An 18,292-nucleotide genomic window follows, 5' to 3' on the forward strand; every position below is an offset into this window, starting at 1 on the left:
ACAGAGCATATTAGTAGAGGAGCTTGCCTGGGATGCTAAAGCAAAATTTGGGCCTGGAGATCGCTTCTTTGAAGGCGGAGCTATTGGGTTTGCTCCAGCACCTGCACCAGCTGAGTTGGAGCCTTTTCGCTTTCGTCGCTTATTGGGAGGTCTTTGGCTTTCTGAAATAGAAAAACAATATCCTAATGTTTGCTCAAGGGTCATGACTTATTTAATTCTAGCAATCACTTAACAGACAAAATAATACTTTAAATCGCTACATTGGAATGAAACTATCCTACCTCCAAATGTGCTACGAATCAAACTATCCTATGTCCAAAAATGGAAAAAATCGATTTTCAGTCTATCTAGTGCTAAATTGTGTGCTGAATCCAAATTTGCAGTCAGAATTGGCCCTACGCCACTAGAAAGGCTTTTTCTTTCTTATCTTATGTTGCAAATTTGCTTTTCTCACACCTTGAAACTATTCTATGTCCTTATTTGGACATGGGCTAGTTTCAAGCAGTAAATTTTGATGAGTTGCAGGACATAGGATAGTTTGTTTGGACTTAGGATATTGCCATTCTAAAGTATCGATACGTCTTTTTGGACATGGGATAGTTTGATGGCAACGTTTGCCTTCACCATCATCAATATTTATAGTAAAAATTTGCAATTATGAAGGAAGGGTGAAGTTGCAAAATGAATAGAGGAAGAATGCTAATGGAACTAGCTAGAGAGAAGGCCAGGAAAGGTAAGAGAAAATTGCCTGATTCTTATTCTTGTCCCTTTTTTTGCCTTTTCAATGTTGCTATAACATTAGACAGTAGACCATTTAGGTATTGCGCTTTCCTTAGATATTGTAGATTTCTTCAGCTCCCCTCTGGCGACTCTGGCCAGTCACATCAGCTCATTCCTAGGTAGATTAGTCAACCACAAACCCTGATTTTTGGATACCCTATGCAAAACGTTGGATACCTGTTGGCACTCTAAACCTGACCTATCTCACTATGGGTGAAATCTGATTGGTTTATTTTTGAGCTTCAGTCACATCATCAATACTTTATTGGCAACAGATATCCACTGTTTGGCATAGGGTATCCAGCGTTAGGAATAGGCCAGCGTTTGGCATATGGTATCTATGCCAAATGCTGGGTATATCCAACGTTTTGCAAAGAGTATCCAAAAATCTGGGATTTGTGGCAGACTGGGGTAGAGTACCTAAATGTATGGTTGCTGCCATCCCTGAGCTATACCCACCACTGGCACTGTGCCCACTAGAACTGAGGGATTCGATTTTACAACATCTGATCTACTATTAGAGTATTATCTGACCTTTCCACTAATACTGATAAAGTCTTACTGGTTACACACCATCTCTTAGGTCAAACTTAACATCATCCCTTCTGCCTGTTCACTAGCTCTACAGTGGGGAATATGAAATGGTCGATGTGACTACTAAAATTTGCCGGACAACCTGTATTACTGGTGGACAGTGGCGTTAATAGGTTCAAATGAGCCATGATTGCTCGGATGTTGTAAAAGAGAGTGAGATTGTTGCTTGTAGCTGTAAAAACTTCAGTCTAAATATTTTTTGGAGTAGGATTTATAGGTTTACAAGTCCATTAGTAGTTTACAAGTTTTCTAGACTTCCTGGATATAAGTCTTCTATACTTCCTGGATACTGCCCGTTTATTTTATAGAGTTTGGTAGCATTAAGTGAACTGAACTGAATAGGCTGAATATTTGCAGCATATAAATAGTAAACATAAAGCTATACAGTATTGTCAACATCTGTGATTCAGTGACATCAGATTTTCTCTAAACATCTAACGTGGCAACCTTTAAATCTGGCAACAATTTAAACAACATAAAAAGCTTATTTTATTTAACTCACTGTTGTTGCAGTTATCGGGGCTTCAACATAAGATTTGACTGCCCTAAAAAGCAGTACTTATATATGACATTGACGTAACAATTTCTTTTTTTCCAGGTTCGGCAGTGACAACAACTACTGGCAACAAATCTGACTGCAACTCTAACACAAATTATTTGAGTCCCCCAGAAACCTCAGTAATTTATTCAGGGCAGTTGGGAAGAATGCTATGGGCCATGACCACAGAAGCTGGCAGCTCGTTTGAAACGAATGAAACCCGTGCAGATTCAAATTTGACGGTAAAGACTAGTCTTGACCTGGAAATGATGCAGTGCATTCCTGACGCTCCTCATGTGTCAGACACTCCTATTCTGAATCTTGACGTGTTCTTTCAAATTAATGAGCAAGGCTCTAGTGCAGATCTTTTTGTGCATAACGATTCTGCCTTAGGTGCAAGCGAAACTACCATTCAGGATGAATCCGAGAACTTTTGTGAGCTAGGCATTACTGGTGCTGCATCTGCTTTTGAACTTAGTGGAATAAAAGAGAATGGGAATACCTCTGCTAATAAACTTAGTGGAGTAGAGGAAAATGACAGTGCGTCTGCTGGTGAACTTAGTGTAACAGAAGAAAGTCCTACTGCCCAGGGAAAGAAGAGGAAGAGAAGACCTTCCAGCTGGAAAAGATACATAGCAAAGAAGATGCTGAATGGTGGCATTAGACACATTAGTAGCAAAGGAAAGACTGTGCCAGAAAGGACTATGAAAGGGCCTTGTAAGTGCAGGATGAAGTGTTATGAAAGAATTCCGGAAGAGACTCGAATAAGCATTTTCAGGTCTTACTGGGAATTGGGTGATATTAATAGACAAAGAGACTACATACTTCAGCAAGTATAAGATACATAAAAGCGATAATGATAATCATGAAGAAGGAACAGAGGGACAGAACAATGACACTGAGAAAGCAGAGAGGAGGGTGTTTTCAGTAGCGTATTCCTTGTGCATTAATGAGAAACCTGAGAAAGTCTGTCGACTGTTTTTCGTAAATACGCTAGGAATTTCTGAACAGATGGTGAAAACTGCGTTGAAGAAAAAAGTGCCTGGTACGGGAGCTTCGAAAAGGGATGAAAGAGGTCGAAAAGAGGAATCCCGGAGATTCACCGATATAAGAGAACTTAAATCATGCAGGGAGCATATAAAACTTTTGAAAAAAGCCCCAAGTCATTACTGCAGAGCTAGATTTAAATCTCAGTATTTGGAAGATGGGATCAAGAGTCATGCTCACCTTTATAGATTTTATCGAGAGTGGTGCCTGGAAAACAATAGACAAGCTGCTAGATCCGACAAATACAAAGGGATCTTTCAGCATGAGTTCAATCTCAGCTTTTTCCTTCCCAAAAAAGACCAAGGTGACAAGTGTGTTGCGATGGAAAGAACAGATGAAAGCCCTCAGATGAAAGAACAGTTGACTATACAGCACAGTGAGCACATCAGAAACAAGGAAGAAAGTAGAAAGTTTATGGCAGAGGAACAAGAGAGAGGAAAGATGGACCCTGAAAGGATTATCATAGCGTGCTTTGACTTACAAAAGGTCCTACAGTGTCCGCGTGGAGAAGTTTCTTCTTATTACTATAAGTCGAAACTTGACTGTTACAATCTCAGTATCTATAACTGCAATACTCGCGAAGGAAACTGCTACATGTGGCATGCAAGCACTGCTAAAAGAGGCTCGTCAGAAATCGTGAGTTGTGTTTACAGCTTTATTGTGAGTAAGGTAGAAAAAGGAGCAAAAGAATTCGTTTTCATAAGTGACAATTGCGGAGGACAAAACAAGGACAAGAACCTTGTTTCCCTTTATTTATACTGTGCCAGTAAATTTAAGATAGTAATTACTCACATTTATCTTGAAACCGGGCACACGCAAAATCAAAACGATTCGGTCCATGCTGTCATCGAGAGATTTGCTAAGAACCAAACAGTGTATGTGCCTTCTCAGTGGTTTCAGATTGCAAAAAGTGCATGTTTGAAGAGTCCTTACAAAGTAAAGGAAATGGGAATGTCTGATTTCTATGATCTTGATAAGCTATGTAGAGAGACCAGTGATAATTTTAACGTCGATATTAAAGGGGTTAAAGTGACCTTCACAGAAATCCGAATGTTGAAAGTTGATTACACATTGCCTGACATGATTATTGTTCGGACCAGCAGGGCAGCTAAAAACTTCAAGATGATTGAAACAATCAGGAGGTCAAGAAGGGGGAAAGCTTCAGTGAAGAAGTCAGCTGGGTCGTACAATTTGCAAAAGCTGTATTCTGGTCCAGTTCCAATTCGCGAAAGAGTGTACCGCGATATTCAAGATCTTTGTAAAAAAAATTTGATTCCTGAAGCTTATCACCAGTTTTTCAGAGACCTTCCGTTCGATTGTTTAAAAGAACGTTCTGCGGAGTCGGATGATTCTGATTAACTTCGTTTTATTTTTCTCTTTTGATACTTCGAATAGTAATTTTTCATTTTGTCATACTTTGAATATGAATTAATATAATATATAGTGAAATATTTGATATAATACGGACATAGGATGGACTGTGCCTTCCTTCAGAAGGGCTTCTCAGATTTGTAACTATCCTATGTCCAAAAATTGGACTTAGGATTGTCTCGTTCCGATGTAGATAATATAACTACCATCCTATATCCAGTTTTTTCGACGTTCTGACCTAAGTAGGTCAAAAATATCTTCACTAATACATAGCCAATACGAAAGAAACTCTACAGTCCGGTTGTTCCCCTAAAACCTCTTTTTGAAGTACTGGAAAAATAATCTTAAAAACTTCAAATAGCTCTCCTGAAAAGTAGCGGTTTTGGACGTAGGATAGTTTGAATCGACGCCCATTTGGAGGTAGGATAGTTTCATTTTAGTGTAGCGAAATAATATAGTAATTTGATTCAAAAACTTAAATCAGAAAAAACGAAAATTTATTAAAGAATGTTTTGAAAAGGAAAGGACTTAATAATAATAGTTATAATAAAATATTAGGAAAAGTAATAATCTTTAATTTTTCTTCCAAGAACTACGCTCCCATGGAATGGAGCTTCGTATATTATATTTCACGTATGATAGTGGTGTTCATTGGATATGACGAACTAGTTTCTATCCTGAAAATAAAAGGTAGGCGTGTGATGGAGGAAACGGTTTGAATGAGCTTTTTTTCTTTATCTAGGAAACAATTAGTTTTACTATTGCACTGTCATTAAAGAACCAGTCCTGGCTCAGAGAAATTCGACTATAAATTTTTTTATGGATCTCTCAAACATTAAAAATCAACAAAGATGGGTCAAAAGCAATTTCAAATAGCAGAAATTTAAAGCATAAATGGTATTTAACATAAGAGTTAGGAAACAACACAATATTATCTTCAGTTTTTTTTTGTTTTTTGTTGTTGTTGGTCTTTTACAGTTACTGAAAGGCCTCTGAGCCTCTAAATCTCTAAAAACGTCATCCACTTAGCTCAACAACTTATCTTTAAGATGTTAAAGCTTGTCCAGAAAAGCAATTGTTTGCGCTGACCTGAAGCCAACGTAGCTGCTAAAGCTTCTTCTCTATCCCAACCTGTTCAAAGATTCACTCTTTACCCTCCCATGAAGTTTCAATTTCCTTTAACTCACTTCTTATTACCTCTTTCCGCCAGAATATAAAAAGTATCTCAATTTTGATTATTTTAGGGTAATAGTCAGTATAAGCCCCTTCCCATTGGACGGAAACCTTCCAATCTAATCAAGACAGAACCAAAATCTGACTAAAATTGTAGCATTAAATGCATCTAGGAAAGAAAGTGTCACCTCAATTAGGTTTGACATCAAGTAGAAGTTCATCATTCCTAAAATTAATCAAATTTTTGTAACTTTTCAGGAGGGCCAAAATTCCGAAAAAAGCTTGTCCATGGCGTATGTCCCTTTTATTTTATCTTCCTAACGGCGACATATACATAAGTCATTTTTGACCGAAATGACACATGTCGCCCCTTTAATTATCACAGCCGTCGACTGTGAGGTAGGTAAAAAGTGGCGTATGTCTTTTTTATCTTCGTAACAGCATAAGATAGGAAAATTCTGACTGAACCATCCGATTCTATGTGCAGAAGCTTACCCGCGACAAATACGTAACTCATTTTCGACCAAAATGGCATCTGTCGCATTTTAAATATCACTGCCGAATTTCTGCGAATTATTTTAGCCACAAAATTTCACTTCGGTGCCACAAAAAAAAAAAAAAATGCCTCTTTAGTGCCTTTTTTTTTACTATAGAGTATAAGACTTGGAGATTTATGGATGTAAAAAATTATCAATCGAAGATACAACAAGATAAAATAGCTAACCGTGGCACTTAGTTTTTGGAGCAAATACTCGCTATCCAATCAGACTTGAGCACCCCCAAAAATACAACGCACCTCTCCCCCCCTCCACAGAAGTCAGGTCAAAGACATTCGAAGCCATAATTCTAGCCAGTGACTGGAGTTATCTGAATTTTGCATACTTACTTAGTCATTAGAACAATGACAGTATACATGAGAACTGTATCATCCCTCCCAACATGGGTCACATCAAATGTAAATCGTAAAGAGAATGACTGTGAGTCTAGCTTCTGAGTTGCATCAAGCTTGACTGAAATGCGACGTCCTCTTCTGATAGATGGCCGAGAACAAGAATTAAAAGATCCTCTTTCCTCCTCTCATACAGAGGTTCAACAGTCCCAGACTCTAAAGGCATAGCTAGAAATTCGACAATTCGATTTATCCAAGTTTGGTTAAAACCAAACAGGCCCTTAAAGTGGATATCATGACTGACAGAAATGGGGTTGATATTGAGTTCTTTAAGATAAAAAAACAACAACAACAAAAGAAGAAACACTAACTTCAAACCTCTTAATTTTTTTTTGCTAAGAGCCAAAAACTTCTTCTGGTAGATATCCTGATGAAAAAAATGTAGTGACACCTTCATCCCATAAAGAATCTGAATAAGCTCTTAACACCGAAATGAAGAAACTGAACCGAAAAAACGAACATGAAACGAAACGGGTTCTTAACGAAGAAATTAGCGTACACTATCCGCCAGTTTTTTTTTTTTTTTTTATTTAATAACTATTCTCTTAAACTTACTGATTACAAGGATTTACATCTTTCCTTAATTCCCCACAAACCAAAAATTCTTCCTAGAACATGTCCTAATGACAGTATTCTCAAAAAAAAAACTATCCACTTCCTCCAAATACAAGCAGGAGTGCAGCCAGGTCTTCCAACCTTTCTTAAAAATTCAAAAAAGTATTCACAATTTTACACAAAAAAACAAAAACTCACGAACACAAACTCGAGTTCTATTATTATAATATTACTTCCTGAAAATCTAGAACGAAAACAAAATGCTTATTTTTGGTTATCGAAGAAGACAGTTAAAGACCTGAGCCCTAAAAAGATTAGTCTCAGAGCAAGGATAGATTGGTTTGACTTCTTTGTATTTTATTTAGGAGCTAAGGACAAATCTCCGTCAGGAAGATTACAATAAAGTCTACAAGCGTCAGAGCAACTTTTCTTTTCTGTTTAATGATCCTTTTCTGTTTTTTCTTTTCTGTTTAATGACAGAAAAGAAAATCTCAAACAATTACCCATTGCCGTTGCCAAAACACAGATCGCTAATAATGAATGAATAACAATGGCAAGCGAAAAAAAAACGAATGCTGTATCACTAATTGAAAAAAGGAAGAGCAAATTGAATAGTTAATGAAAAATAGAATTTTAATTTATTTTGGTTTCCGAAATCTCTCAAAAAATACTGCAAACTCTTCCAGCGAACAAGAAATCCTTTAAATTTCTCTAAAAGACAGAAATCATAAAATATGACTTCATAACATTACAGACACCATTATACCTCTCAAAATAGTTATTCATTGACCAAACCATTCGCTAATTACCAGAATAATTCATGTAATGTCGCAAAAGGAATTAATAAAGACGACAGAAAAGGAGAGTGAAAACAATCGTTGAAATAAATAAAACAGAAGGACCTTAAAAACGTACCAGGGGGTGCTACCATACGTTGCCACTTCTGAAACAATGTGGTTTTCAAACAATCTCTCGGGCTTAAGGCGTAAGCTTTATGTCTTGACATAAGTTCCTGCATTGGTTCCAAAATGACGCACAACTAAAAAAGCAAAAAGTAAATATAACAAAAAAACATTTCTTTATGATTAAATTTCAACTTAAAAACAAAATTTCCAAGCTCTCCCAAGTTTTTCTTCAAAAATTAAATGGTCGTCAGCTATTGACCTAGAAATTTAGGGGTAAATAATTCCTTGCCCATCGAGAAATGTATGCCAAGAACTGGATGCCATAAAAATACCCTACTAAATAGATGTTGTCGGGTAGCGAAAATTTAATGAGAAAGGAATCCAAAAGCAATGCATTAACGAGCTGCAACGATGTGTATGGGATCAGGATGATGTTCTGAATACATACAATGTGTGCATTAAGCACACAACTCTTTCATAAGGATAGCTTTTCATGCTTGATTTTAATGAAACTGAAGTGATACTGAAACTGATAAGAAATGAATTTATCATAGGCAGCGCATCCGGTGCCTATGAAAAAAAAAACGATGTTGGCACATTGTGATATTTATTTTTTGGTCTTAGACCAGGGCACTTCGTATCGAAGGAGTTGTCGTAGAAATTTTGAAAAGGGCTCATTCAATTAGAAGTCAAAAGGGCTAGTACCCTTTTTAATAGTTAAAAGGGATCGGAAGGTAACTAACCCCCCCCCCACACCCACAATTTCCACAAACAAATCCAGTTCAAATTCGCAGATAGCCATTTTGTTCAACGTAGTAAAGTATGTCTTTGAGGATGGGAGCCCCTCACAGTCCTCGGGGCAAGAGTTGAAAGTTATACCCTGTGGGTACATTAGGTTTTCTTTATAGAAAGCGCTTTCGTAAAAACTAAAAAAATGGCTCCTTCAATTAGAAATTGACTGGTCAAGTGTTATGTTTAATAGTCGAAAGTAATCGGAGGGCAATTGCCCCCCCAAACCCATCCTTTCCCCAAACACCTCTGATAAAGATCCTGAGATACCCATTTTATTCAACGTAGCTGAAAGGTCCGTAAATTATGTCTTTGAGGATGACAACCCCTACAGCCCCCAGGACCAGGGTTGCAAGGTATGCCCTGGGGGCATACACGGTTTTTAATAGAAAGCGTGGCCCTAAAAACTTGGAAATGGATTAATTGGATTGGTAATCAGAAGCTCTTGTGCCTTTTTAAGAGTCAAATTGATCGGAGCGCAACTACACCCCCCACGCACACACGCGCGCGCGTCGTATTGTTCCGGAATGCATATAATTGAAATTTTGAGATGGCCAAAAATTCTAAAATAGTCCAAATATCATATAACAAGGCGTTTGGGGTTGAAACAAACCCCACAGCCTGGAGGCGAGGGTTGTAAGTTATGCCCCGGGCGCATTTAAGGTTTTTGTGGAAGGGATGGTTGTATAGACTTTAGAGGAGACTTACTTGATAGAAAACTGAAAGTTCTAGTTCCGTTTTTAAGAGTCAAAAGTGAAGGAGAGTAGCTAGCCTCGACCCTCTTTTCGTCAGGTAGTCAGGTAGCCCCTGACTATCCGTCTTTTCACCAAACGATGTTGTTTGAAATTGTGAGATAGCGATTATGCTTAAAATAGTCAGATGGGGCTCCTCAGATAGGCAATAAACTTCAGATGGGGCTCATTAGATTTGAAATTGGAAGCTAAAGTGTCCTTTATAAGAAGCAAAAGTAATTTGAAAGCAATCAACCTCCCCCCTCACGCTCGTCATTTCCCCAAAGACCAAAATTTGGAGATAGCAATTTTGTTCACTGTAGTTGAAGGTTCAGGAAATTATGTTTTTGAGGAAAACACCCCTCCCCCACAGCTCTCAGGGCAAGAGTTGTACGCTATGCCCTGGGGGCATATAAAGTTTTTATAGAAAGGGTGACCGTATATACTTCGGAGGGGACTCATTGGATTAGTAATCGGAATTTCTAGTGTCCTTTTTAAGTCAACGTAATCAGAGGGCAGCAACCCCCCTCCCTGCCACACATATTGTGTTTTTCCGAAATACCTCCAACAGACATTTTGAGACAGTTTTTTCTTCAAAATAGTCCAAAGATCATATAACAAGGCTTTTAGGGTTGATACAAATCAACAGAGCCTAGGAACGAAGGTTGTAAGTTAGGCCACGGGGCATTTAGGGTTTTTTATGGAGGGGATGGTTGTTCAATTTTATAAGAGGCACATTTGGTTTAAAATTGGAAGTTCTAGCTCCTTTTTAAGAGTCAAAGTGATTTGAGAGCAACCGAAGCAGCCTGAAAGACCCCCTCCGAATCAGCACTCATCATTTCTCTTAAAATCTCCAATAAAATTTGGAGATAGTGATTTTGTTCATCGTAGTTGAAGGGTTCAAAAATTATGTATTTGAAGAAGACAACCCTCCGCCCTACAGCTCTCACGGCAACGCTTGCAAGTTACGCCCTAGGGGCATATATGGTTCTTATAGAAAGTGTGGTCGTTTATACTTTTTGAAGGGATTGATGATCAGACTTTTAGTGCCCTTTTTAATAGACAAAGTGATCAGACTGCAGCTATCCCCGCCACAGACACACACACGTCGTATATTACCGAGATACATCTAATAGAAATAGAAAACCACCAGAGCCAGAGGGCAAGGGCTGTAAATTATGCCCCTGGAGCGTTTAAGGTTCTTAAAAAAGGATGGTTGTATAAACTTTAGAGGTAGCTCATTTGGTCGAAATTAGAGGTTCTAGTTCCCTCTTCAGAGTAAAAAGCGATGGAAGTCAACTGGCCCGCCAAAATATCCCTCTTTTCACCAAACGCATCTGACAGAAAAACAGCGATGGCAGTCTTGTTCAAAATAGTCCAAGGAACATAAAACAAATTCCTCCCCGTTATCCCCGGGGGGCATATAAGGTTTTTATAGAATGGATGGTCGTATTAAATTCAGATGGGTCTCATTTGATTTTAAATTGAAAATTCCAGAGGGCTCACAGGGCTCTAAGTTATGCAATTTGTTCATGCTATTGAAAAAAAAGTATGCACAATTGACTTCTACTTTCCCAAAATACGAAGGGCATTGAGATGAATCTTTCAGGGAATGTTGAACTAAATCAAAACATACTATGTGTATACTAGAACTACTGCTGCTTCTACTGCAACCACACGTACTACTACTACTACCACAGCTATCACTAAAACTACTACTTCTGTAGCGAGTACTACTAAGGCTGAGGATATTATCTGGGGAAACCTTGAGCGGAAAGTTGAACAAAATCAACACAGATTGCTGACACGGGCGTATCAGCAATACTTTTGGAACGGCTCATATCAAGAAAAAACTTCAGGGGCATCATGAGTGGGATGTCCAGTTGACCAAAGGCAAAATGTACCGGCTACTACTGCTATTAATACTGCTGCTACTCCTGCTAGTACTAATAGTTTAATTTCCCCATGGTTTCTTGGGATTTCTGGCAAAAGTAGGACATTTATTAAGAATCTAAATACATGTGTGAAGCCTTTTTGGGGGGATTTTACAGCATGCAATTATCCGGTAAAGTCACTGCCAAATTATTAATCCATTTTCTGTCTAACTTTTTACCCTCTTTGAAGTAATTAGCAATTGTACTGTTATTTTTTTTGTAAGGAGAGTTTGCTTTCCACAGCAAGATTTTAGGGCGTTTATCCCCCCTTTTCAGGATAAAGTACAGCTTTTAATGGATCAATTTTGGAAACTATCATTTTTTATTAAAATCTACGTTTTTGCAATAGAAGAACTACTCCCCACAGCACCTTTATCGCACTGTTAACCCTAAAATTTCCCTTTCAGTGGGGTATAATAGATTAATCATTTGCGCTTATTGTGGGGGATGTTCAACTAATGAAAAGACAACATTTGCTTCATAATACTGCTGCTTCTACTCCTACAACTACTATTACAGCAAATATTATTACTACTGCTACTACGACTACTGCTACTAAAGCTAAGACTACTACTATTAACTTTACTCTAACTGCTACTACTATAGCCACTGATGCTTGCAACTACTACCACTATTACACCTATGGGTATTAAGACTAAAATACTGGGCAATATTGTAACTGTATTGAAATAAATCGAAACATACTATACCCACACAGGTTGTCAAGAGGACATGTCAGCCATGCTGACTTGTTGATGGCATTAAGTTAAAAATTTCATCGTGTGTTGACGAGGATGTTGAAAAAACGGTACTACGTGCATACTGCTACTAATGCTACAACTGCCTTCCCAAGGCCAGAACATAATTTGCACTTAAAATATATATATTTCTATATAAATAGGGATTTTGAGCCATAAACATGTTAATTTCTGCTCGTTTTGATTATTATCTGTTATTTATTGCAATTTTTGTTCGTTGTAAGTTTTATTTATTTATTGATGCTTAATTCTGGTAGTTTTACGCTTGGTAGATTATTTGATTCTATTTTTGCTCATTTTTTATTTAATGGAGTTCTTTACTCTTCTTTGAAAAACTTATTTTGCGGAAAAAGTTTTTTTTAATTAATTTCAGTTCGTTCTATATTGACATGGTCTTTTCAGGGAACAAAAAATAACAATTTAAATCTTTTCGGTTTTTCTTTAATAAGTTATAGTTTGGCCTGCTATTTGCATGCTGGAGAAAAATTTTAACTACTTTTAACAACATAAACCCTTTTAAAAATCTGGACAAAAATAATTTTTTCTTTGCTGCTGTTCATAATCAACCAGTTAAGAGTCTACCATTAAGAAACCTATTATTCGTTCCACCAAGGTTTTGTTGTGGAATCGAAGGAGAGAGACTTGGCGACAGTATGATAAGGTTTCAGTCACTTCAGAAGCAAAAAGTAACCTTGGACAACAAAGTTTAATTTCTGAAGAGTGCATGTGAAACGTCTATTGGCCTTTTAAAATAACTTTGCCGTTAATACACCATAATATCTAGCACAAAAAAACAAACAAAAAAAAACATCGAACAATGTTGAAAAATAATGGCGAATGTGGCATAACAGTACTTGCTTTTGCAAATGTGAAATGGCGGATTTCTTTTATTTTTTACGTAGCAAGTTATTTTGGCTTACAAATATTTTCTAAATATTTCTAACAGTCAAAGGAGAAGAAAAAACTATTTTTTTTTAGTAGAGTTCTTGAGGAACGTTGGATTTTTCAGCCTTGCCGGAGAAAGTACATCAGCGACTTTTTTTTATATTTGTTTTTATCAGTGACGTTCTTCACTAGGTTGCAGCAACCACTGCAACCATGATGGGACGGTTAATTACCATGATGGGACGGTTAATTAGAATTGGTGAACCCTGGGGAATTGGAATAGTTATAGCTATTCCAATTCAAGTAAAATTTAATGGTTTTATTCATTCTAATTAATGGTTAAAAATTCAACAAAACAAAGAAATAAAAAAAGAGAAATTCTAACAAAAGGGGATAAAAAAAATATATGTTTTTTTCCCATAACTTGAAAACCCGACATGATAAAGCAAATGAGTTTCCAGAATTATAATCAGCATGAAAAATAGCATTGTGTAAACTTAGCGTCATGTTAGATATTTATGGCATGTTGTTTTAATAATTATCCAAAGAGAGAAACATTTGCATAAGCTCAAAACGACAAGTTTTTAGTTTATAAATTTAAGTAAAAGTTTTTCTTAGGTTTCGACCGATTATGCCCATATAGGCTATATTCGGACTTTTGCCAAACCTGCTTGAATTATTTGGTAGTGTTATAAAAATATTAATAATCAATTGCTTCTTCTTCGTGAATACTGCTGATTTATTTATAATGGTTTGGTTTACATAAAAGCTTCAGTAATACGAAGAAACAAAAAGCCAGCATTGAACGATTAAACTGCAATAGACACCAAGTCACTTTTTTTGTTAAATCTTTCATAATGTAAATCATAGGGTCATGAGTTCGAGCGTAAAATAAAGCATATGAAGATTTATTTTACTATGGGCTAGAATTCGTTCTTATTTATTAAGTTTAGCTAAGTTGCCTATACATTCATCAAGCTTAAACACAAAAACGCAGGTTTTTTTTTACAAACTTGACTCTATTTGAAAACTATTTTGTTTTTAATTTCAAAAACCGCTAGATTTCCTTTAAAATGAGCCATTATACAGCTCTCTATTATTTTTTAGTGCCCAGCTAGCTGAAGAGATAAAAAGGAAAGCAAAAAAAGATGGCGTTTACACACAATGCCGTGGTTGCAGCCACTTTTCTTGATTTTCAAGCCAACATAATTTCCTTGTTGTCCAAGACAAGAGACGTTAGAAGCTCTATATAGGGGCTTCAGACAAAGCGGTTCTGCTGGTGTACTTCTTGTTTAGATCTGACTCAGTTTTTAGGAGTTATGGGCTATTTTAGTTTTTACTATTGGACGTGATCGTCTCTAACTAGGTTGCAAGCTACCGCTGCAGCCCGGATTGTCTTGTGGAAAAAGTTTTTAAATTAATTCCATAAACAAGGATGATGCTGCATTAGTACAATCAAATTCACATATACAGACTACTGAATTTTTGATACAGTATACGGTTCTATTCCAGACCTCAGCCACCACTAACAAATATTAACTATTTTTTATCAGCTTTAGTCGATAAATAAGTTTCCTTTCAAATGAGCTATTAAACAGCTCTCTATTTTTTTCCAGTGCCGAGCAAGCTGAGGAGAAAGAAAAAACTAATGTAAAAATTTTCAAATATATTTCTAGTTTTAATTAAAAAATTAAGATTATTGCTCAGACACCATAAATATTTTTGCAGTTTACATAATAACTTTAGCGACCTGAGCTGAGAACTAAAATAAAATTATCTTGTCCAAAGATAAAGGTGTATATATATTGCATTCACTTGTTACATATTAAATGACGTAGAAAGTGAAACTAATTCTAAAATTTTCAGGTACTTTTTTAGTGTCAATTAAAAGATTAAAATTATTGCCGAGACGCCATAACTATTTTTGTAGTTTACATATAACTTTAGCAATCCTGAACTGAGAACTAAAATAAAAAAAAATAAAAATTACGAAAATAAAGCAAAACGTTATAGAGATAAGCGCTTTAGGAGTCGGGCCAAAAAAACGTTTGGTTCCAGGAGGCAAGCATAACATTTCTACTACAGGGCTATAGTAAAATGCAGTTTTTCGTAAAAAGGGATTTTGTTTTTGAAATTATTTTTGTCAATTATGAAAGGTTTATAAATACATCAATTTCCTTTAAAATGAGCCATTATACAGCTATCTAGGATTTTCCAGTGCCCAGCTAGCTGAGAAAAAAAAACGGAAAAAAGAAAGAAAAAAAGATGCCGTATATGAAGAAGATCGTGGTTGCAACCACTTTTCTTTATTTTCAAGCCAATATATTTCCCTTGTTGTTCAAACCAAGGGACGGTAAGTTTTCTATTTGGGGTTTCGGAAAAGGCGGTTCTAATAGTGCACGTTTTTTTTATCTGATTCTGGTTTTATGAGTAATGGACTATTTCATTTTTTACTACGGGGCGCGATCGTCTCTCATTAGGTTGCTAGCTAACGCTGCAGCCCGGATACAGTAAGATAGCTTTATTATAAGTGCCTGATAATTTCTTCCTTTGATTAACTAATCCACATTTCTAATTCGGAGTATTTAGATTTTTGACCTACTCACAAATGCAGAATATTTCATAACTTTAGCTGTCGTCTCATCTTTCGGAATATACACTTAGTTCATACTATAGAAAAATATATTTAGACCAATACACGTTCTCAAACTCTTTTACCGCGCCGAAATAGACGAAATAAACAGAGAATAAGAGTATTTTCGACGTAATACATTCAATTAGGTATTTTTTTTCCAAGACCAAATATGTTATGGTCTTAAATATGCTAGTATTAATTCTAATGCTCAAGCATATCTGTTGATGACGATCGCTGCATATGTGGTGGAAATATCCAGAATTTGTATATGTTTTCAATGACTAATAAATGGGCTTATCCCCATTTGAACGTTTATTTGTTAAAGAATATGAGGACAATTATAAATGAAAAATAAAAAGGACAAATAAAACGGGACAATTTATGATGGCCCAGACTCGAGATAACCACTGCATGCGTGCCCAAGTCACCTTATTAAAATACGAGTAGTCTACAGACTCTTTCATGTGTTTTTAAGCTATCATTTACGCTTTTTATGATACTCTTTTTTAACTGGAGTTGTACACAATTTTCATGTTCGCACTACAATATAAAGATAAACTTGACCTATTCATAGATTTTCGAAGCCCGCCAAAGATCAATAAAATATTCTCATCTACACTGCTATTTCTTGCCACTTTAAGGTGAAGTTCAATAGGGCTATCGTGTCTTCCATTTGACTCAGAAATCTTAACTTAAGCAGTGGTAGTGTATATTACTTCTATTCAAGTGTCAAAAGTATGCCCTTTTTTCCTTTGTGACCATCTGGTTGCTGTAACTTCATTAGTTTGCCATTCTATGGCAATCTCCCCCTTTCTACTTTCCAACTTATTTCTTCTACTTTCTTACTTCTACTTTCCAACTTCGTTCTTCTGCTTTCCAACTATTAATTTCTACTTTCAAACTCTCTAGCATATTTTCATGTTGTAATCCGGTTGCTGCCACTGAGTTAGTTTACATTTTCTCGTGTTTCTCAATATCTCCAACTTCCCCATTCCCATTCCCCACTTATTCAGTAATTACTCCCCTCATCATCTCTCTTTACAGTCTTAATTTAATGAGATTGTCCCTTTATTTTTGCCACCTTCAAAATTAAATCTTTAAATTAATTCAGACCTCTAGAGTCAAATAGAATAACTTTTTTACAAATGAAATACTTCTTTTAAATTTGCTTGATAGTGTTTTAAGTGTTGCGAAGCATGCATGTATTGGGAAATTCAAACAAAGATAAAATACGAGAGGAAAACACAATTTTCGAGTGTATTGATTAAGAAACGAAAAAAAAGAAACATTAATCTGGAACTCAACGATAAATTGAATACCTTACCACTTTGTTTACATTGATATTATGTATCTTTTCCCGAAACAACAGATGTTATAAAAGCACAAAATTTAGCGCATGTCATTGGCTCCCAAGCGCAACTCTAAGGTCTTAAATATTCATCGATAATATTTCGTATTTTATGGAATAGGCCTGTTTAATGCTACGAAAAAGCAAGTTAGTTTATGTTATTTACACCGGCGAAGATGACAATTAGACGACAGGTGGATAGTGATTCTTCCCTAACATAATTTTTTTTATTTATATCAGCTAACCATCAAAATGTTCCCATAATCCCTAAACGGTTATTCTTGATAATGATTATCATTCACAAACATCGATTTTCGTTTTTCTTCGTTACTTAATCTATTTTTATTCGCACTAGTTTCCTAACAAACTTCAAATATAAAAAAAAACATATTTTAACAAAGCAACTGTTCTAACGCTACCAATAACAATGATGGTTGAAGACACAATCCAGAACATAACCAAAGCAACAAGCGTCAATTTGGACAGACAACCCATTACGGACATATTACGGGCATGTGATTTTTATCTTTGATCAGTTGGTGGTCCAATATGAAGATTTCTACTTATCAAAATGGGTCAATGAAAACAGCAAAACATATTACTTGTCGCAAAAGTATTGTTGAATGTTGAAAAACTGCAAATGATAGTACACCAGTGCGGCTCCGGGGTTGTCAGCTGAATTACCCCTCATTGGCAGGGATTGCAACGCAGACTCGTTAAGCAAAGAGACATAGCACTAAACAAAAATAGGTTCAATGGGCTAAAGACGAATTCAAATGCACAAAGGAATGAATGTGATTTAACCTTAAAATATACTGATGAGCAAAAACAGAGTGAAAATCCGAAGACTTCTTTTTTGTAAAGACAGACTAATTTTAATTGCGGTATCTGTCTCTTTTTTTTCTTTTAAATGGTGCATGGGTTTTAGAAAATAATTTTGGTTAAAATATAATTCCTGTCCAATGGTAGGAAATAGAGTTTTATAAATGCAAAAAAAAAAAAAAAAAAAAAAAAAAAAAAAAAAAAAAAAAAAAAAAAAAAAAAACAACATCTGAGCTCTTAAGAACACGTAGATAAAAAAAAGTAAGTGCTAAACATAAGTCCTAGAAACAACCTTTGAGACTGTCTGGTCACATCTTTAATTCTATTTTGTTTCCACCCTTCGGGTTGGATATTTGTTTTTATTCTAAACCGTCTAATAACTTCAACTAACCGATTCCTCTTACCCTCTAGCATTTTTGAATTACTTTGCTTGTTTTTAGCGACTCTCAAAAATGCGATGCAATGGAGTTTGCTTTTA

The 18,292-nt window shown here is 36.0% G+C and overlaps 1 protein-coding gene across 3 annotated transcripts in view; it reads right to left on the bottom strand.

Moving 5' to 3' along the window:
- Positions 1 to 18,292, bottom strand: part of LOC136033056 (LIM domain-binding protein 2-like) — a 70,658-nt gene that overhangs the window by 13,847 nt on the left and 38,519 nt on the right. For all 3 annotated transcript variants that reach the window (XM_065713665.1, XM_065713648.1, XM_065713657.1), the window contains 2 exons: positions 7,923 to 8,046; positions 28 to 161 (listed from right to left, as the gene is read on the bottom strand). In XM_065713665.1, coding sequence (XP_065569737.1) covers positions 28 to 161; positions 7,923 to 8,046 — 258 coding nt within the window. The remainder of the gene's footprint in view (positions 1 to 27; positions 162 to 7,922; positions 8,047 to 18,292) is intronic.

This window comes from Artemia franciscana, chromosome 1, assembly GCF_032884065.1.
Source record: "Artemia franciscana chromosome 1, ASM3288406v1, whole genome shotgun sequence".
Taxonomy (NCBI): Eukaryota; Metazoa; Arthropoda; class Branchiopoda; order Anostraca; family Artemiidae; genus Artemia; species Artemia franciscana.